We start from the raw sequence: 22,785 nt of genomic DNA on the forward strand, positions 1-22,785 counted from the left end.
AAGATCTTCAAATTCACCTTTTTTCATTTTCGGGAAAGGAATCTCAACTTCCCAGAAAATCATGATTTACGTAAAATCTCTCACCAAGTAATGGAAGAACAGAGACTTTAGCTCCTATTTTCTGACTTCCACGTTGATTGCTCTTCTCAGGTACCCCTTTCACTTCACCGTCCACTAAAATGCAAGGCCCAGGAGGAGTGCTTCTTCATGTCTTATATGAGAATTTCCACCCCCCAAATATTTCATTTAATGTCAAAGATGAACAACAACATTTTAGTACCAAAATTTGCCTTCAACACGTCTTTTTCAAAGTGTAAAACATTAAAATAATAAAATCTAAACAATTAATTAGAAGGCTTTAAACAAACTTAATGGGGGCATTAAAAAGAAATACTACTTAATACCCACCATTTCATAAGTAAGTATTCTTTACACACAGGATGGTTGAGAAGTTCTATGCGGTTATGTTGTACCATTACCTGAGAAATAAGGAAAGATCAATAAAAATAAATCCTATTAAACTAGTAAGTACAAACTAAGCTGTTTGCTGGTTTTATAAATTTATTTTAATATTGTAAAAGTAACACTTCCTTATGAAAGTTCGAAAAATCAAAAATTACAGCAAGAATGTATATTTTCAAAAACAAGCTAGAGAGAATCATTTTATACACATGCAGTTATTTGATTCAGTTTGTCTCTTTCAATTTCTCACTAGTTGACATAGAATAAGCATTTTAATCTTATACAAAATTACAACTGGAAAGGATATTAAAGATAAATAAGGAAGCTCTACACCCTTGTTCTTTACTTGAAGAAACTCAGGCTTATCTCTCTAGAAGAATTTTGAATAGTACACATAAATAGTCATTAAATTAGCTTGTAGATTATTAGGTTTTCGTGAATTATTGGGAACTATGAGTATTTATTTCAAATTTTTTTTTTTTAGTGAGGGGAAGGAGGAAGAGGGAGAGAAAGAATCGTAAATGGACTCCACACACAGTATGGAGCCTGACTTGGGGCTCCATCTCACAACCCTGAGATCATGACCTGAGCCAAAATCAAGAGTCAGACGCTTAACCGGCTAAGCCAACCAGGTGCCCCCAAATTAATTTTTAATTATTCAAGAAATACATAAATAGGAGGGCGCCTGGGTGGCTCAGTCATTAAGCGTCTGCCTTTGGCTCAGGTTATGATCCCAGGGTCCTGGGATTGAGCCCTGCATTGGGCTCCCTGCTCAGCCGGAAGCCTGCTTCTCCCTCTCCCACTCCCCCTGCTGGTGTCCCCTCTCTTGCTCTTTCTCGCTGTCAAATAAATAAATATTAAAAAAAAAAAAATACATATAGGAAATGATGTCAGCAAGATGGAACAGGAAGTCCCAGGCCCTCCTATACCCATGGAGAGAAGAGACATCAACTTAATAGCAATACCTGGAAACTGCCTTTGTGAGAAATACAGAAGCCAGTTAAGAGGTTCCTGCACCCCAAGCAAGCCCAAGCCAAGAAGAACCACATCAAAGACAGCAGGAAAATCCATGGCATTTACTTGCCACAGTCCCTCTCCCAGCACAAAGCAGTGAGATCAAGAGAAAATTCCCAACTCCTAGCTTCTCCCTGAGGAGGAAAGAGAGGTGTGGAATGTTCTAACTTTGTAGGGAGATGCCCAAGGGACTGGTTTCTGTCCTGCCTGAATCTATATTTTATTAAATCTATTACTTTTTAGAATCTACAAAGATTTTGTTTCCTCCTATTCTCATTCCTGACATACCCTGATAGAAGTATTGCCTATTCTTTAAATTACAATTTAAAAACTTCCACATACATCCACAAAAATTCTAAGTATAGCTGTAGTATAGTTACTTTTAGGTCATTTGGCTATTGAGCCTGAACTATAATAACAACTGCAAAACATAACATACTCCAGCAGAACTAAAATGCTTTGCATAAAACCAATGTGAGAGTCGTTTCCACTGCCAGCCTTGTGGGCATAAAGTCCATGGGGCTCTGCATCCTTCCTACTCCAAGTACTTAGTAAGCCTTCTAGATATCACTTAGGTGATGGTTGATACCATGATCTGTACCCAAGGCTTCCATGCAGAGAAATGAATTCATTTAAAGTGAATGAAAATTCCCAATTGGTCTAGACCAGTGCTGTCCAATAGAACTTTCTGCAGTGATGGAAATGTCCTGTATTTGTGTTCAATAGGAAAGCCACAAGGCACATTGTCTATTGAGTGCTTGAAATGTGGTTACTGCAAATGAAGAAATGAACTTTTAACTTTACTTAATTTTAATCAGTTTTAAGTAGTCACATATGGCTAGTGGTTACCATATTAACACATATCTAGGCCCTAGGCCACATTTGGAAATACAACCCTCAAATAGGTTTTCTTTTGCTTGCACACAGTGTTAATTTGTTGCCAGTGTTTATAAGGCTGGGCTGCCCTTCCCAGACGGCACTAACTTGTTGATGCTAGTAGCCGATCTCCTTTTAGACCATCTGTTACCTATTTCCTCTGTAGCTATTTGAGTTTGAGACCCCTGATTAAGACTGCAGTGGATCATCTTGGCATGGTTTTTATTGTCCCATCTGCTGGAAATGTAAAAGTACTCTTTGGAATAAGAGCTGATTTGGTCTTAAGTCTCTTGGGCAATTTGGGTCCACACTGTGCATGCTGGGCCTGCTTTCAGATTGGGATCACTCCTCCAGAAGGATCTAAGGTTCTGAAAGGTCAGAGTTTACTGTGGAGCCCAGTGGTTAGCTGACTTGGAAGCTATGATTGTAAAATGTCAGCCTTGAATTTTCCCGTGGTTTTGCATGGAGGAAACTCTTAAATATATAGGTTTATATTTAGGTGGACGGAGGTGGAGAGCAAGTGCTGATTGTCAGCCCATGTTGTCCATGGTTTATTGGATTCTGGGTTGGGGCAGGTTTAACATGACCATTAGGACTAAAGTGGTCAAGAGTGTGGAACTTTAGGGCAGATCAAATCATAGCAACTATAGAAAATGACTGTTTTCTTCCCTAAAAAATAAAGGGTTAGGACACATGGAGGACAGAGACCTAAAACTATTAATGTGGAATTCTTTCCAGGCCCCTTCCTGGAACTATTGCACCAAAACATTATAGAACCCATGTAGAAACAACGTGGATAATGAAAATACCAGACTTACATTGAGGGTTGTAAGAGGCTCATATGTAACATCCTGTGCAGGTGTTACTTTCTTGGTAAATTCTAATGGACACTGAAGATATGTGAAATTGTACTCGATCTGTAGGAGATAAAATTTTGAAAAAATTAACAGTCTAGTATATACCCCAAAATAGGTCTTGATAAATCAAATATGCAAGGCTATCATTCTGCTGAAAATTAAGTAGTTCAAATAAAATTGAGTCATTTTTGTCTGAAGAAATGTAGATTATTTCATCTTAATTTCAAAAAATAAATATTTTTATATTAGGGGCACCTGGGTGGCTCAGTTGGTTAAGCCTCTGCCTTCGGCTCAGGTCATGATCTCAGGGTCCTGGGATTGAGCCCCGAGGTGGGCTCCCCGCTCAGCGGGGAATCTGCCACTTCCATTCCCTCTGCCCCTCCCTGCCCCATTCATGCTCTCGTGTTCTCTCTCAAATAAAGAAATAAATCTTTTTTTAAAAATTTAAAAAATATCTCAGGAGGCTATTACCTAACCTTCTGTAACCCATAGTCATGGAAGAAGATGAACTCTCAAAAGATCACTTAGATCTTTGGAACTTCATTCTTCAGGCAGTACTACTAAAGAAAATATGAAGGCTATGGGGCGCCTGGGTGGCTCAGTCGTTAAGCGTCTGCCTTCAGCTCAGGTCATGATGCCAGGGTCCCGGGATGGAGTCCCGCGTCGGGCTCCCTGCGTGGCGGGAAGTCTGCTTCTCCCTCTCCCACTCCCCCTGCTTGTGTTCCTGCTCTCGCTATCTCCCTCTCTGTCAAATAAATAAAATCTTTAAAAAAAAAAATATGAAGACTAGAAACAACCCTAAATAATGCTATTAGAAACAATTAAAATATTGGGAGAAAATGGAAGAAAAATCCTCTCACAAGTAGATGATATAATAATATGACAAATGAAGACAATAATTGCCATCTTCTGAGATCATGGAACTCTAGTAACATTGTTTTTAATATTCATTAAAGAATTAGAATAAACTTCAAATTATCATGATAAAATAAACTTACATGGTAGTCTGGGCAAGACTTGTCTCCTGTGGAGGGTATTATGCAGCAATCTAAAAGGACCTTTAAGAAAGAAAAAGTGGCTAAGATATTAGTCAGAAGACTACATAAGAGACAGGATTTGATTCCCTTTCTAAAATTATACCCAAGATATTCCTTTCCTCTCCCTTTATTTCTAGTACCTCAAAGATAAACTATAATCCATGTCATTAAGGAATAAAGTCTAAAATATAAAGTGTTTCAACTATCACTGCATGCCTCAGAAATACCAAGTGATTCAGAAAATGTACCACATGCTTAAGAATGAAATTACATTTACTAAAATTTGAGTAAGAAATATTTCATTAGTTTGGCCTAAGATTTGATGTCCTGGGCTTCTAGAGAATATATAAAGGATGCCTTTGCTCAGCATCTTATAGTGATAATTTATTGTCTCTAATTGTGATCTCATGGCTGAGCACTGGGGTCTTTCTTTGGTCTAGGTGTCATCTTCCATATTGCTCAAGCATGGAGTACTGTGTTGGTTTCTGTATCTCACTTGCTGAGCAACACTGACCAAGTATTCATCCAAAGCAGCATGGACAGCACAGTGGGGAATACGTGTTATACGCAGCAATACTGAAGGCCCTCTAGATGCTTAAGACAAGGAGAGAATGCTTAAGGGATCATTAGAGCCACACCTCTAGGGTGTGTAGGGACAAATATTTTTATGGGGTACCTATTAACATAAACAATTTCAGTCACCCCCAATCTGTGTGCTGGCACCTTTCTGGTGGCCCAAATTCATCATCCTGAGAAAAAAATACTTCTCAGTCAGATTGCCCTCCTGGAACAGAGTCTGGACACAAAGTCTCAGATGACCCCACCAGTGTGTACCCCAAAACTCCTGGGCATCTGGGTCAACCCCACCTGCAAGACACAATGGTGGACGACTGGACAGCACTCTGCAGGGGAGAAACAGGGACCCAGGCCCCACTGGGAGGGCACTGCTGTCCTCAAGCACCAGGGGACTTAAAAAAGTTCGATCTCTGTTGGTGACCAGGCAGTGATACTAAGGGTCATAAAAGGCATCATTAAAAAAAATAAAGACAAAGCTAGTCAGTAGTGCTGTGCAAAGCAGAACCAGAGAAGCCAGTCTTAGACTGAGAATTTTATAATCATCAGCACAGGCAAAATAAAGCTAGGATGCCCGGGGCTTGGGGGGGGGCGGGGAGGGTACCTGGGGGAGGGATTATGTAAATTATTCAAATGTGTCACGTGAGGCTAAACTGAAAAACCAAGTTACCCTATTTAAGGAAAAATTCACAATACTAAAATACAAGGAAATTACAGAAAACTAACTAGAAAATATATAGTATAAAAAACTAATCATAATCCAATTGTGATAATTTTTTTCCATTTTTATTGTTATGTTAATCACCATACATTACATCATTAGTTTTTGATGTAGTGTTCCATGATTCATTGTCTGCGTATAACACCCAGTGCTCCATGCAGAACGTGCCCTCTTTAATACCCACCACCAGGCTAACCCATCCTCCCACCCCCCTCCCCTCTAGAACCCTCAGTTTGTTTCTCAGAGTCCATAGTCTCTCAATTGTGATAATTCTTATCAACATTTTGGTATAATTTCTTCAGTTCTATCCCATGTTTTCCATATGTGAATATTTCTAACATATTTTTTTACTATTATTAATAATGCTGCAGACATATTACTGTATATAAATCTGTACCTCTGATTATTCATTAGGACAGATTCCAAGGATTTACTAAGTAAGAAATTCTGAGATCATTTTCTTTTTTTTTTTTTTTAAAGATTTTATTTATTTACTTGAGAGAGAGAGAATGAGAGAGAGCACATGAGAGAGGGGAGGGTCAGAAGGAGAAGCAGACTCCCTGCCGAGCAGGAAGCCCGTTGCGGGACTCGATCCAGGGACTCCAGGATCATGACCTGAGCCGAAGGCAGTCGCTTAACCAACTGAGCCACCCAGGCGCCCCTCTGAGATCATTTTCAATCCTGAATATTTATATGCCCTCTGATGAAATTTAAGCACCTGAAATGCTAATTTATGGACTGGCCTGGCTCCAATTTCTATTGTAAATAAAAAAAATGCATGTACAGCACTTAGCACAAACTAAGTGCTTATTGAATAAATAAAAATAGTACGTGTGAGTAGCTATAGTACTAATAACCACAGAAGTATAAAAATAGTAGGATGTATAATATAAGCCAAGCACCATCCTGAATACTTCATATATTTTACGTCTAATTTTTGTAATCACTTTGCGAGATCAGGATCAGCAACACTTCTTTAGAGGTAAAGAAAGCAGAAATGGGGGCATCTGGGTGGCTTAGTCGGTTAAGCAAATGTCTTTGGCTCAGGTCATGATCCCAGGGTCCTGGGATCCCCTGCATCATCACATCACTGGGCTCCCTGCTCAATGTGGAATCTGCTTCTCCCTCTCCCTTTGCCTCTCCCCCATGCCCATGCTCTGTCTCTCAAATAAAATCTTTAAAAAATAAAAAAAGCAGAAAATGAAGCTGAGAGAGGTGAAATGACTTGCCTAAAGCAGCACAGCATGAGGCAGAGCCAGGACTAAATCCCAGGACGATCAGGCTCTGAACCTGACCCTACGGCCCCTGTGTCACTATGTCTCACTGCCTCCTCCAGTATTTGAATATATTTTTTCCCTATGAATGACACTTGACATCCTTCCTCTCTTTTTGATTATTCTATATCTGTCCCAATCTTCAAACCTCAACCTTCCCAAGGAGGTCTCTTATCTGCATCCTTATACACTCAAATCCTCAACAGTTCGTGGGTGTTTCTCTTGTTGTAGGAGTCCAGTCACACGCTGGGTATATGCTTAATCCAGCAGAGAATTACACATTTGGAGGTCCTTAGAGGCCAGGTACGTAGTGTAAATGAATAAACTGTGCCAGCCTTAAGAGCTCTTTGCCATTGTTTCTGAAATGTGGGCTCTCCCTGGGCTGGCTTCTGTCTTCACAGTTTGGGTAGAGGCAGAAATAGAGAAATATCTCTCTACTACAAGGACAGCAGTTGCACCAGAATAACAATACATGGCAACCAACAGTAGGCATTAGATGCAGTATACAAAAGGAAGAGGTGTACCAAATGGGAGTAGTGTTTGCCCCATCTAAAGGAAGCAGCTGCTAGTAGCCCAGCAGTTCCTTCCTCGTGAGCAGGAGGCCCAGTAACCAGATCTGATTTTACAGAAAGCCAGATATCTGGATCCTTAAGGGACGCATCCTGGTGTTAAATGTTAACAACTACTGTAGATTTGAAATAATAACATGAATGGCTCCAAAGAACCACCTAGAGCTTTATTCAGCCAGTAACCACCATTAGTAGTCTCTGTTCTAGACTTGGATCATGTGAATAAAAAAATCTGTTGCCTATATTTTCCTAACCCAACACCTAACAGCATTCTTTAATCCAAGTAGGTCCTTATTAAATACTTGTTGGCTAACTTCCCTGATTGATTGCCTATGGGAAACTAGAAACTTTACTTTAAAAATGAAAATTACTATTCTTTACATTGTGATTACAACAATAAATCTTCATATTATATTACATGCCAAGCATATACCCAGAAGCAGTTCTATCTGGAGGGCTTACTTTCATGCATTCAGGGAGGTATTCTACCATTTCCATGACTGGACATTTATTGCTTGGAGAATAATGACTAAAAACCTTAAGGCATTCTTCCCATCTGTAAAAAATAACAATGGTGATAATAATAAAACAAACACAAGGTCTTAGTCTTTCTGTTCTAATCAACAAAGCTACCAGTTGAGATTCAAGATTATATCTTTAGAAGAAACCTGAATTTGTTCCAGTGGAACCAATATGTGAATCAGTATCAATCCATTAATAGGATCCTTGTCCATTAATGGAAATTAGAAATGTGGGCAAATTCCAGGATGGCTGTTATAATCACTATTCTCTTTCTCTAAATGCCTTCTAAAGAAGGTAAGTTATTACCTTCTTTTCATCCTGAAATCATGAAATAGTATGAGCTGGTCATGTTGAGTAGAGATAGTCACATTCATGTATATACAATAACAACATAGTACTGGACACACAACATTTAACATTTAATCCATGTATACACCATGTGTTGCATTAAACTACAAAACAACATGTGTCAAATACATTAATAAGCATGGATTCTGCCAGAAGATTGTGTAGCCTGCTCCTTTCTTCATCACCATCCAGTTGGACAGAACAAGAAGATACTTATGATACCAAGGGGGAAATAAATCCCCAACAGGAAGTAAAGAAGAGACATTTACCTCCAAGATCCGATCTATGTCATAAGAGACTACTTCTAAAAAGTATCCAAATTTTCTGTTAACCCTATCAGTAAAATTCATCTAGAATATCTACATAATAAGTAGAAAACTTCCAGTTGCACACTTGCACTGGCTAGTGTTTCAAAGAAATGATCAGCAGGGGGATCTTGAGATCAAAACACAGGCTTGATCTGTCTTGAATAGGACATGGCTCGTCTGTGTGTCCATGACTGGGTGACACTGGCCCCTTGAGCATTTCTGTGATTATACAAAAAGTTTATGTACAAAAAGTAGGACAAACTACCCTCCAACTTCATCATTAAAACTCCTTAGAGTATGGTTTAAAAATCCACAATCACAAAAGATCATGTGTTAAGAGAAATTCCAATAGATGGCCCTAATAACAGCATGGATATACCCTGGAGATTATTTTCACCAACATCCAGGTTTGACATTTCTGTTAACAAGAGAATGTTGGGCAGATTCAGGCAGATCAGGGCAGAATGTGCTAGACAATGACTAGACGACACATGTCTGAAGCCCATGCGTCTTACATGGGTGTTATGAAGGCGATCTATGCTCCCATAATTTACAGATGGAAACCAAAAACTAGAGAGGTTAAGTAACATGTTTGTTGCTACCCAAAGAGTTGAATATTTTATGTAAACAAGTGATGTTTAAGGAATGTTGGTTAACAGCTGAAACTTATTCTTTTCCTGTTTCCTCTCAGGTTATCTATCATCCCACACGTCAGAGGACACTAAATGACAGTGGGATAGGGAGACAGCATACCTTTTGTTCTTGATGGTTGTAAGAACCACCTCCTTCCGCTTATTGTGAATTGCAACATGCAAAAAGGAGGCCTGCTGCTTGTTCAGAACAATGTCAGCATCGGAGCTCAGAAGAAGTGCAACAGCTTTGGCATGGCCTTCCCTCGCAGCAAAGTGAAGCGCAGTGTTCTTTTAGAAAAAATACAACACAGAAAATCCAGTAACAATGGCTGTTCATCCTTTGGCTATTTCTCTGCTTTCATTGTTGGACTGCTTAAAATAAATTAACAAACTTAACTATTTAATACCAAAATCATAAAATTCAAAGCCAGTGTTAAGAATCAGGCTTTGCATAATGAATTTATAGTTCGAACATCGTGTGGGGGCGGGGAGAGGGAGAGGGGTGCTGTGTGTGTATATATGGAATTCATAGTGGTTCATTTTATTTTGTTTTTGCTGTGGGATGATTCCACAAGGATAAATGACAAACTTTCAGGGTAAGGATATTGGATTGAACACAGAATTCTTCTAAGAGATTTATTGTCTTAGAGCAATGATTTCCAGATTTGGGGTTTTCACAGGCTTGTGAAATTAAAAAAAAGTTGCTAGAAGGTTGCCAGTCTTTAATTCTGCCACATAGAGACATTTCAAAAAGCAGTGACAACCCTCTATCACTTCATGAAAGAATATGCATTTATTTTAATACACTCCATAAAAAGAGGGAGAACATCATAGCAGAATAAAGGATAGTCCTGAAATCCAGTACACTTAGTTTTATGAAAACTTATCCCTAACCTCTTCATTTTTCTTGGTTCACCAGGGAGTAGTGAAAATTGTTTCATCTATCTACATGGGCCTGTAGAGTCTCTATGAGACTTAAGAGGTGTTCTCAACATGCATCCACCCCGTTGGCATTCTCCTTATTCTTTTCCCCTGCAGAGTAAGAACCCAAAAAAGAGTATAAATGCAGCAAGGAAGGAAAGAGAGTGGCTAAGAAGGAGGCTTTCTTGCAATTTTGGAAGCTTCTATGCCAAGACACTGGGTAGGTATGAGGAACACAGTACATACCCCTTCTTCATCTAGCTGATCTGTGCACTTCAAGTTAGTGTCAAGAATGACCTTCATGGTCTGAGTGTACCCGCCTAAGGAAGCATGATGCAAAGCAGTCCAGCCATTGTGGTCACTGTTAAAGAGTTAAGAAAAAGCTGTGCATTCACTTCACAGATGAATCGTGGGAAGGGATGCTGCCCATTGGAAAGGTGAGTCGGATGACAACAACAACAAAATGAGTTCTAGCAACTAAATATTACAGATTTCTAACAAATGAGCTAATTTCAAGCCTAATGGTCTTAAATAACCTTCCTAGAATGTGATTCACACATATTTTTTAATTTAGTAGATTAACATAAAAGTAAATAAACATATTATCAACCATCTGGGGGTGGGTAAAACCAGAGTTAGCATGTCTGTGTCGTACATATTTTTTTCAAGGCTGTAATGTACTTATACACAGTTTTAAATCTTATTTTATTCTTTAATTGAATATCATATCAAAAATTTTCCTTGATGGGGGGTGGGTGCCTGGCTGGCTCAGTCAGTAGAGCACCCGTCTCCTGATTTCAGGGTTGTGAGTTCGAGCCCCACAGAAGGTGTAGAGATTGCTTAAAAGTAAAATCTTAAAAAAAAAATTCCATGATGGTAGTATTAGTCTTCATGGCCACTAGGTATTGCTAATGATAATATCTTACAACAGTTGGTCTTAAGATGTTTAGCTTAATGCTACTTATTCTTCTAAGAGTTTGGGTCTGAAGAGAGCATTCCTCTTGTGCTCTGTTTTTTTTTTTTAAAGATTTTATTTATTTGACAGAGAGATAGTAAGAGCAGGAACACAAGCAGGGGGAGTGGGAGAGGGAGAAGCAGGCTCCACACGGAGCAGGGAGCCTGATGTGGGGACTATCATGACCTGAGCTGAAGGCAGACGCTTAATGACTGAGCTACCCAGGCTCCCCTGAAAGATGCTTTCTTAATCCCTTTAGAAAATGTTTGTCCTTTCTCCAGAAATTCAAGATGTAAATACAATCAAGGCTTGTCATTTTTCCAAATCAGAGATAGAAAAAAAAAAAAAGCATGAGATCCTGACACAATTTCAGTGCTAGTGAACAACTATTTTAGGATGCAAAGGCAACCTCACCATTTCAGTTATTATGATGTAATTAAAAGCAACAAGTCTCTGGCCTGGATCCATTTGGGATCTCCTTTGCATGTCCATTGCCTGGTGTCCCTTTAGAGGAAGGAACTGAGCAAAGCATTCCTTTTGCAGCTGCAACCCTACTTCGCATGACTGGTGCTCTGATAAAAAATTGAACATTAGCCTTTTGAACATTAACCTAATGAGTTCTTTGCTTCTGTGCTGGTAAAATTAGAAAATAGCTCACCAAACCTCTATAAAACTTTTTTTTTTTTTTTTACAAAGATGTCATTTAATAATACTACATTTTTAAATGCTTAATAATTTTGTCTTTGCTCCTTGTGTTAGACTTCCTTTAAGTATAATGAAATTCAGGAATTCTTCATGTCTGGTGTTGCAGTGTAAAAGCAACTTTTCATGTCCATCATTCATCAGACTGAATTAAAAAGTCTGAATTTGTATGGGATGTGTCTGTGCACATGTATCTGCATAAAAGGATGGTAGCATGATGAAGCAAAATATGAAGAACTGTATTTCAAAGGTTCTGAGAACTACTTCACACAAAGCCACTTATTCTGTGACCTCAAATGAAGTCTTCAACTTTATAAATCGTGACATCTTTATCTGTCAATTAGAAATAACACTGATGTCCCTTTCAATATTTGAGAAATGTTTGGAGGATTAAATATAAGATGGATAAAAGTACTTCGTGAGATAGAAAGTTAACTATCATAATTAAAAATAGGATAGAAAAAAAGCCAGAAAATGGCCAATTAAAAAGAATATATAAATATTCTGATCACATATCCTCACCTGAGAAATAATGCACCTTTTTTCAGAAGAAGTTGAACTACTTTATCATGCCCATTTTTTGCTGCCAGGTGGAGAGGTGTCATTCCATGAAGATCACCTTCATTCAAAAGCCTCGTGTCACTCATGTCTTGCAGAAGCCTCTGACAGGTGTTGATTCTCCCGTAACTTGAAAAAATTAGGTTTCATGTTTTCAAAGCAAATATTAAACAGAGAGAAGATATGCTCACATGTCACATAAACTGACCCTTACCTGGCTGCAAAATGTAAGGGTGATTTCTTATCTTTGCTTTTGGAATGAATGGATACATTAAAGTCGAGTAGGTTATTTACAGAGACAGGAATCCCATGTCTGCATGCATAATGTAGAGGGGTACACCCGTCATCATCTTCATCCATTACCAGCTTTTTAATATGTTGCATCTATGGAAAAAAATGAATATTCTAAATATGGTTCTGTTCTCATGCTAATATAGTATTTTTCAAACTATTCTGTAGGACAGTATTTCCCAATAAGGATCAATATGTATACCTTGAGGGCAAAAATATAAATAACTTAAAGGTACTGGAGTAACATAAATATGGATGATGGTGTATGCTGTCTTCTAAAATGTATAGTACTGTATTAAGGGGTCTGAGAAATCCTAAGAATAAGAAATGTACTTAACATGTTCGACCGAGCGTTTTCTAAACGTATTTTGCTACAGGCCACCCACTTCAGCCCACCTTTTACATTTTTCCCCCAAATAAGACTTAAGAGCTTAATGCTAACGTGTTCTGTTAGGCAAAAGGGATGAGATGCTGAAATTAGATTTACTTTGTTTTTATATGAATATTAAATAAAAAGCAAAGAGCAAATAAGCACTTAATCCAATCAATAAATTTCTATTTTTAAAATATTTAAAGTATTTTTATTCTTTATTAAAGACTTTGACAATATTAAAATCTACTTATTACAAAAATATGATGAACTTCAGATACACCTAATAGTCACTCAGTAAGTATGAGCTGGTGAATATAAATATGGAGATCACATTTCAACCTGTCGTCAAATATGTTGAACGATTTTTCTTAATTGATGTTGAAATATTGCTAATTTACTCAAGTACCTGGCTTTTCCACTGATATGCAATTCATAATGGTTCAAAGAGTGATGGTAAGCTGACTCATTATAGATGGGGATATATGGGAACCCTTGGTAACTTGGAAAATTCAATCCCAGTGAAATGTATTATCATTATCATAATCATCACCACTGTCTTGTAAATAAATATTCAAATATGGCATCTTTATTTTAACATAATTTTTAAATTCCAGAATCAGCCTTCATAATAATAAAAATCATAATAAGCAAAATCACTGTACTCTCTATTGAACCCAACTCAGTTTATGGAAATCCATGTACATATACATATATTACCTGCATAAACTCAGGTTGCAGATTTTTTAATCCATGAGGTTGCTGTACAGTTAAATGCAAAAAATTACGTCCAAGATGATCTTTTATGTCTACACGGGCACCTATAAAACACAATATAAATATAACTTCTACTTATTTATTTAAAGCATTACCTATGGTGGATTTTCAATTTAAGAAAATAAGTTTTTTTTACTTAAAACTTTGTCAACCATTAACTTACAGGAAACTTTATTTAGACAAGAAAACTGTATTTAAAATGGGTTTACCTTAGTGTGTATGTGTGTGTGTGTGTGTGTGTGTGTAGGGGGAGTAGAGAATATATGATTTGTTAAGTTAATACATGAGATCTTAGCTTTTAAAGCATAAAATATAAAGATGGACAGATTAGATAGCAAGAAAAAAGAAGGGACAGTAGCTCTCTTCTCTGTAATCTTCACATCAGGTTAGTACCTACAATAGGGACAGTTACAGTACCTACATCACAGGATTAATCATTGAGAGAATGTACATAAAATGTTCAGCAGTGTACCTGCAATAAAATACTTGCTTTGTAAGTGTTGTCTATTATTGTTCTGAAATTATCTTTTTAAATACCACACCCTTACTGGACTGAAAATTTTTCTAGACAGGGAAAGTATTCTATTTATCTTTGTATTCACAGCACCTGGCCTGATGCCTGGCACACAATAAATGGCCAATAAATGTTTAATATCTAATTGAGTAGTAGTTCTAAAAGCTTGGCGAGGCCCTTCGTAGTACCTTTAGAGAGTAGTAAATTTACAATATTCCAAGATGCAGAAGCAGTTGCTAATATAAGTGGAGAACGTCCTTCCAAATCAGTGCTATTAATATCTGCTCCCTAAAATAAAACAAGTTATTCAACAAAGAGCTTATGAACAAATTAGCTTACATTGCAATCTGTAAATAATGTTAATTCATTAAAATAGAGCATCCATAATATGGCTAGCACTCAAGCACATAACTACAGAACTACTTGGAATTTCCCTATAATTCATATGTTGTAATATCAGAAATCAAGACATTCTTTTACAATTTCAACAACAAAAATTATCCTCACATGCTAACTTTTTGTTTGACGTCTGGCAATAGATCAGTGTTACTATGTAAATCATAAAAATAAAATCCTCTGGTCTATAGCAATAGTTTAGTTCTCAGCGTAAGAAAAGATTTTTAAATATCCATAATACAAAAACCTTCCAAATTTATTGCATATGTGATTTTTAAAACTTTCACAAGAAGTTGTTCACTTTTTAAAAAAATCTACTTCATCTGAAATAGATGAACTTAAATAACTGAACTAACTCAGATCCTAAAGTAAAATTTTAGCCAAATATTTGAGAAAATTTATATTTAAAAATCATATATATTTTAAATGATAAAGTACTTATCATGACGTGTTATGGTTATAATATTTTACATGACCAAAAACAAAGGCTTAAAAAAGTTCATGGAAAGAATTCTATCTTTTGGTTTTTTTTGTTTTTGTTTTTAAGATTTTATTTATTTGACAGAGAGCAAGACAGCGAGAGAGGGACCACAAGCAGGGGGAGTGGAAGAGGGAGAAGCAGGATTCCCGCGGAGCAGGGAGCCCGATGCGGGGCTCGATCCCAGGACCCTGGGATCCTGACCCGAGCCAAAGGCAGACACCTAATGACTGAGCCACCCAGGCGCCCCCTGAATTCTATCTTTTGGACAGGTAATAAAAATAGCTTAAACTCCGACTGTGAATATTTCCCTGTTTTTGGGCGGACCCAGCAAATACAGAGGACAACAGCACCAGTGTCCCCTTTGAAAATCTCATGTTGGTTAGTGAGGTTCTGCCACAGTTCTCTTGCCAGGTGAAGACATGGCTGCATTTGCAGGAAACCATGCATGACAAAACTACGGCATATAATGAATCTTTCCAGGATTCCTCTATGTAAACATCACAATTTCAATGTTGCTATTGACAACAAACCCACAATAAACATTACAAATGGAATTACATTCATTGTTGATATGGTGGGGCTTAAATAAATACACCATATATTTATCTGTATAAATGACTTGTTAAAATTTAACTCAAAAGCCAACTGAGTACACTTCTTCGAATGAAAAAGATTGTGTGCTTTCACTTGTAACAAGCTTTGGACAATATTTTTAATTTCTCAGTTTTTCACTGTTTTCACTGAGGCAGCTGGGGTAGAAGCTTACAGTGAATGGTGGAAGCGACATGTGCTACTTGTCCTGCTTCTACCTCGAAGCTTCTCGTGCATGGAAGAGTCAGCAGGGTTGCAAAGCCTAACCCTCTTCTAGGACTGGTTCACAGAACTGTCCCTGCCATGTACCCACCAACTCCCAACACTAAAAACGTGGATCCAGGTATCAAAAGCACACTTCGGTACTTCTGACCAACTGCATGGCAATGACGTCTGGCCTGAATGTATTCATTCACATTATATCCTATTTGTAAATGTGTCAATCATCTTTTTGTAACCTTTTTTGTTGAGAAGCAACAAATTAAAACTTGGCTTATTTTGGGGCACCTGGCTCAGATGGTTAAGCATCTGCCTTCAGCTCGGATCATGATCCCAGGGTCCTGGGATCGAGCCCTACATCGGGCTCCTGGCTCAGCGGAGAGTCTGCTTCTCCCTCTCCCTCTCCCTCTATCTCTGTCTCTCGAATAAATAAAATCTTAAAAAAAAAAAAACTTGGCTTATTTTGAAAATTTATATTATGTAACTTTACGATTTTTCAACTAGAAATAGTAATAAAATAAAAAACTGTCCATGGAATAGTTACCACTGAAATTAAGTAGTCTGCTAGTTCATGGTGATCAAATAGTGAGGCTCTGCAAAAAGAAAGTGACACACATGTTAAGGTACTGCTGATATAAATATAATAAGCTACTATATTGCACTCATAAAGTCAATTTAAATGACCATTTAACAACATAATAAAATGCTAGGCAATCAATAACCTTTCAGAATTTTTAATTTTGTATAATCTGAAATATAAAATTTTATTAAAAAATAATTGGTTGTGATGAGGACCATATTTTCAGAGTAATAGTAATAGTTCAAATACATCACAAGGTTTTCCTCCTCATCTTTTAGTTAAATGATTTTCTCCTTGTAAAATCATCATGAAGATGTGAAGTGAGTAGTGACATCTGTCCTAAGAGCTTAAAACAAAACAAAAGAACAGGTTTGTTATCACTGCGATCATGGGGAATAAAAAGAGTTGCATGCAAGATGCACCTAAAATTCATCTGCAGTGTTCAAGATGCCCTTTCTTTGCCAAAAGTTAACAAGGCAGCATTAGCTTTCCTAAGGTTTCATGAAGCCAAAGACAAATTTTGGGGAGAACTGAAGTCACTTTTGTATTATTTCACAGCCAGTCATAAGGATAATATTAATAAAGCCAGTAAAAACTTTCAACCTATATTAAAGCACCTCTGTAACAAATGTTAATACTAATGATTGAAAACTTTGTTTCAGGCGCCTGGGTGGCTCAGTCGTTAGGCATCTGCCTTCGGCTCAGGTCATGGTCCCAGGGTCCTGGGATCGAGCCCCGTATCGGGCTCGCTGCTCCACAGGAAGCCTGCTTCTCCTTCTCCCACTCCCCCTGCTTGTGTTCCCTCTCTCCCTGTCTCTCTCTCTGTCAAATAAAATGCTTAAAAAAAATACTTTGTTTCCTATTGCAGATCTTTATTCTTTGTTCCTATTTAAGATTATCTCAGCTATTCTTAGCCTTTTGTATATAAATTTCAGAATCAGCTTATCAATTTTCACCCCAAATTCACAAGAGGTTGTATTACATTTAAATTACATGAAATAGGGCGCCTGGGTGGCTCAGTCATTAAGCGTCTGCCTTCGGCTCAGGTCATGATCCCAGGGTCCTGGGATCGAGTCCCACATCGGGCTCCCTCCTTGAGGGGAAGCCTGCTTCTCCCTCTCCCACTCCCGCTGCTGGTGTTCCTACTCTCGCTATCTCTGTCTCTGTCAAATAAATAAAATCTTTAAAATAAATAAATAAATAAATTACATGAAATAGGTTTAGCAATTATAGGAAATGAATAAAACATTAAGGCCCTATTTAATTTATTCTTCTATCTCCCCAGTTTAGAGATTTGCTGCTCAAAGTGTGGACCATAGACCAGCACTGGCACCAGCTGGGAGTTCGCTAAAAATGCAAATTCTCAGTAGATCTTAACATTGAGGCTGGGAGATGTTAACGACTTGCCAAATATTACATAGCCAGATAGGGCTGGCACCCTATTCCCCTTACTCCAAAGCTTACTGTTTCAGTCAGAACAATGTACTGGGGTCTTTGCACTATGGTAACAAAAAGAATTCTAGCCCAAAGAGCAAACTTCCCTTTGAAGCTCAAGATAAACTCCAAATGTCAATGGCTATTAGAAGGACATTCCAGGATTATAGATCAGTATTAGGATAATCAGAATTGGACTGAACTGGTCCAAGAAATCTACAGCCAGTCCAAGTTGAGTATGTCCAACTAGAGTAGTCACCAGGCTGAGGACACATGTGGGTCAAGTGAATGATCTATTTTTCTAAAATAATTCCTTCTTATGCATACTTGTACATTAAAGCTGTGATCCAAATGGACACATTTTAACTATATCCAGATCATGGGGTTTCTAAATTGGCTAAAACCTGTAAATAGTTTATAGAGTTTTAAAAAGTTCCCGAGACCATCCCAAAGAATCTGATGTAATCTGGGTTATGAGCTGGCATTGGGATTTTATAAACTACCCCCATGATTCTAATATGCAGGTATTTGAGAATCTCCAGTCTGGAGGTTATTCTGTTGTTTTTGTTCTGATTTAATAGCCATTTTCATATCACCAATCTTTTATTTGCAAATACCAATTTGTGAGAGGGAGAGAAAGGCAAGGACAGAGAGAGGGAAGGCTCATCTCAGCTCCTTCTTTCACTCACACAGGAAGCATTTACTCCTTACTTTCCCTTCTCAGTCCATACTAGCATCTAGTAAGCCTACAGTTTCAGATGCTTTTTTTTCTCTGATGTGTATTCCTGTTAAACTTTTATCTTGTTTGGAGCTTGGCCACCATTTCCTAAAAACTGTTTGAAAATATTAAAATTGTGAGGGGGAGCAGAAAGAGGTGGGAAAAGTGGAACATCCAGAGGTAACTGCTCCATTATCCCTACTAAAAATGAGAAGACACACATAAGGAATTGAAACAAATAAGAAAAGGCTTAGAAAAGCATGTACATTGATCTCCTGAGCATATAGAAAGTTAATCTTGAGCCTATACCCACTGGCCTAAGAAATGATCCAGAACATGCCACTGGAGATTTTCTTCTAAGAAATTCTATTTAACACTCTAATTCCAGAGGAACATAGAGATTCCAGTTGAAACACAGGATCTTTATCTCTGCTCTTTTCTTTTGAACTATAGAATCTCTGCTACTCTAAGTGTTAACTTTTTCTTGCAGGGTATAATTTAACACATGCAGACTATAAATGTGTACACACAATGATAGGTAGGAAACCTGCCTGTGAAGGAGTGTCTCATGATTTCCATCCACTGCGTTGACAATATCGTTGCTACCAGAATAGGAGGATATCATCAATTTAACAATCTCAGTGGCTCCCTGGGTGGCAGCAAAATGAAGGGGTGTGCACTTCCCATTCTGTAAAGAGTTTTAATATCAGAATCAATATTTAAGTCCAAATTTAAGGATATGACCTAAATTCAGCTGTGAGGTTTTTCTTCCCAGGTCAACAAAATCAAGCATTAATATAAGAATCATGCTAGCAATTTTGCTTACTTGCAGTCTGAGAGCTTTTGACAGCTCTGACAGTACCTCTACTATCATTATCCATATCATCACCTGTCCTGTATTTGTGTTTGCAAGTGCTCTGGGTAGCTCTCAAAATTCTTTGGCTAGGTTGAAATCTGGGATATTCTCTTGTTCTGCTTCTACATGAGCAGCAAAAAATAATGCCTGCTGCAATCTGAATTAACTGTAAAAGAGCTATAAAGCATTTTGGAAACTAATTTATGACAACCCTAAATAAAAGCAGCATGTAGAACGTGAACAATTACTTCCATCAGTTCCAAATGGGCACCGTTGTCCAAGCACATTTTAATCATCTCCAAGTCACCACTTTGAACAGCCATGTGCAGGGGACTAGATTTTCCATTATTCACGAAGTTAATGTGAGACTGTCTGCTATATCCATGTTCTTCACCTTCAGAGGAAAACAGAATTCAAGAGGACAAACATTATAAATAAATTTTTTTAAAAAAGGATATTTAGACTTATATAAAAGCCTGTGTATAATCTCTACTAAATATTTTTCAAATAGCATCCAGCAGAATAGGTTTCTTTATAGTATATAATGTATGAAAGCCTCTACTCACCAAACTTTAATATTATTTCCATGCATTTTTTGGCACCTGAGAACGCAGCCTGGTGAATAGGGAAACATCCCCATTTATTTGATTTACATGGCTTAGCTCCTTTATTTAACTGGAGGAAAAGAACAAACAAACAAAAAAATGTCAACTGACACAAGTAAAACCCCAAATCACAAGGATAAACCAGAATTAAATGTCTTTCCTAGACCATTTCATTACTCTGTGCCTAGGTAACACTATATAGAAAAGCTTCTTAGGATATGAAATCTAGGCAAGAAGGTAATTTTGGAAGGAGGCTAGGATTATGAACTAGAGACACTTTATATTTTCCAAAGATGAAGTGACAATGTAGACATAAAAATATCAACCTTAATACTCCAACTAACACATTTTTCAATAGAATTAATGAAGTGTTTTAAAATATTATCATGACTTCTCCTATTTCTATGCTCAATACCTTATATAAATAAAGTGGTATTTCCCAGATTCCTGTCCTCTCATTTATGTAAAATTAATAAATGGTAAGACCAGCACTCTTGTTAAAGTATGAAAATCAGGTATTTTCATTAATGGAAATTCTCTACTAAAAGAATGAAAATCAGGTATTTTCATAGTAGAAATTCTCTACTAAAAGAATGTTACCTTGATCTCTGAGTCCATCATTTTCAGCTATCATTTTTTTATACATCATTGAACTTCAGTTTTAAGTGCCTTTTATTTTCACAAAAGGAAAGAATCTGAAAAAGCAGGAAGCTGTGAAGAAGCAAATATTACCGGGCGCCTGGGTGGCTCAGTTGGTTAAGCGACTGCCTTCGGCTCAGGTCATGATCCTGGAGTCCCTGGATCGAGTCCCGCATCAGGCTCCCTGCTCGGCAGGGAGTCTGCTTCTCCCTCCGACCCTCCCCCCTTTCATGCTCTCTCTCTCTCAGTCTCTCTCTCTCAAATAAATAAATAAAATCTTTAAAAAAAAAAAAAAATTTAAAGAAGCAAATATTACCTATAATCTCACTTTTGAGGGACAGTGTTGGTTTACATTTTAAGAGACAATCTTTTTTGTCTTATTTCTTTTCAAAAGTAATTATGTGCATACTATGTGATCATTTTGTTCAAAAAGTTTACATTCTTTAAAAATATGATTTTATTAAGTACATATTCCATTTTTGGATACACAAAACTTTATACAATAAATCCTTATTACTGAACAAACTTTTTTCCCCCCAGTTTTCTCCATCTGATATATGTACCACTAGCATTAATATTAGTAATAGCTTTAATTATCTCCTTGGAATGTATTCCGAGAATTAAAAAGTATTCACACCCACAGTGAACAAAATTCCTTGATTCATCAAAATTTCTCTAACCCTGAATATCAAATTAACAAGTTTTTTTCATCCTTCCAATTTAATTTTTTTTTTAAGATTTTATTTATTTGACAGAGACACAGCGAGAAAGGGAACACAAGCAAGGGGAGGGTCAGAGGGAGAAGCAGGCTTCCCACTGAGTAGGGAGCCTGATGCAGGGCTTGATCCCAGAACCCTGGGATCATGACCTGAGCTGAAGGCAGACGCGTAATGACTGAGCCACCCAGGCGCCCCTCATCCTTCCAATTTAAGAGACAAAAAAAAAATTGAATCTCATTATTTCAAGGTTTCTCTTCGATTAAAGAAATTAATTAAACTTCATGTGTCCCTTGCCAATTTTCTGTAGTCTTTTCCTCACAGATTTGTAAGAATACCTTAAAGATAAATTTTTATCCATTTAAAGATAAAGAAGTGGATATCATCATATGCTTGGTTTGCTCAGGTCAACTGATGTGCTATAATCTGATACTAAACTATCTCTACATTCCCTGGATAAGGCCAATGTGGTACCGTGTGCTACTCTTAATGATTTCAATCAATTTTGCTAGTATTTTTAAGATTTTGCATCTATATGTTTATTTATATGTAAAATTGGTCTAAATTTTTTTGAGGAAAACTGTCAAATTTTGGAATTATTATATTTGTTTTTTTAAAATTAATCTGGTTATTTTCACTCTTTTCTTATGCTACAAAACAGTTACCTGAAAACTTTTTCCATGAAAGTTTTAAAGAACTTGTAAAATCTATAAAAGCTTGTAAAATTAGCTGACTCCAGAGCTTAATAATGCATTTTTAATATTTTTTATGGTTCTATACATAAATGAGAATTAACTTTTGGTTAATTTCTAAATTTCAATTACTTTTAACTATCCATTTAAAAAGGATTTTCCAATTTTTTAAGAAAAGGATTATTCATACTGATCTTTTGTCATCTTAAAATTTCCTACCATATCCAGATAAAGTCCTCTGTGATTTGCACTTTATATTTTTCTTTTTTATTTAGACTTAGCCCATACCAGCTCTATTTTATCTTCTTTTTCAAAGAAACAACTTATCAAATAATCCAAAAATCATTAATTTTTGTTTACAACTTTACTATTCCTTTATTACAATTTTCTTTTGTTTTATTTGAAGCTCTTTTTCTAGACTCTTAGTTTGAGTGCTAATTCATTTATTTTTATCCTCGTTTTGGTCCAATCATGACAGTTTATAGGAATATGTATTTTTTCTCCAAAACATCTAATTAACATGTTAGAACCTATTTGTAAACTTAAATATTCAGGAAGATTTCTAAAATTATTTTTA

At 37.0% G+C, this 22,785-nt stretch overlaps 1 protein-coding gene across 1 annotated transcript in view; it reads right to left on the bottom strand.

Annotated features, from left to right (window-relative positions):
* Positions 1-22,785, bottom strand: part of TRPA1 (transient receptor potential cation channel subfamily A member 1) — a 52,444-nt gene that overhangs the window by 14,840 nt on the left and 14,819 nt on the right. The window contains exons 5-18 of the mRNA XM_021688375.1: positions 20,123-20,231; positions 19,805-19,950; positions 19,252-19,388; positions 16,513-16,561; positions 14,470-14,569; positions 13,711-13,811; positions 12,544-12,713; positions 12,294-12,458; positions 10,361-10,475; positions 9,315-9,481; positions 7,846-7,939; positions 4,208-4,267; positions 3,171-3,269; positions 409-479 (exon numbers count right to left, since the gene is read on the bottom strand). Of these exons, the coding sequence (XP_021544050.1) occupies positions 409-479; positions 3,171-3,269; positions 4,208-4,267; positions 7,846-7,939; positions 9,315-9,481; positions 10,361-10,475; positions 12,294-12,458; positions 12,544-12,713; positions 13,711-13,811; positions 14,470-14,569; positions 16,513-16,561; positions 19,252-19,388; positions 19,805-19,950; positions 20,123-20,231 (1,583 nt within the window). The remainder of the gene's footprint in view (positions 1-408; positions 480-3,170; positions 3,270-4,207; positions 4,268-7,845; positions 7,940-9,314; positions 9,482-10,360; positions 10,476-12,293; positions 12,459-12,543; positions 12,714-13,710; positions 13,812-14,469; positions 14,570-16,512; positions 16,562-19,251; positions 19,389-19,804; positions 19,951-20,122; positions 20,232-22,785) is intronic.

The sequence above is a fragment of the Neomonachus schauinslandi genome, chromosome 4 (genome assembly GCF_002201575.2).
Source record: "Neomonachus schauinslandi chromosome 4, ASM220157v2, whole genome shotgun sequence".
In the NCBI taxonomy this organism is placed as follows: domain Eukaryota; kingdom Metazoa; phylum Chordata; class Mammalia; order Carnivora; family Phocidae; genus Neomonachus; species Neomonachus schauinslandi.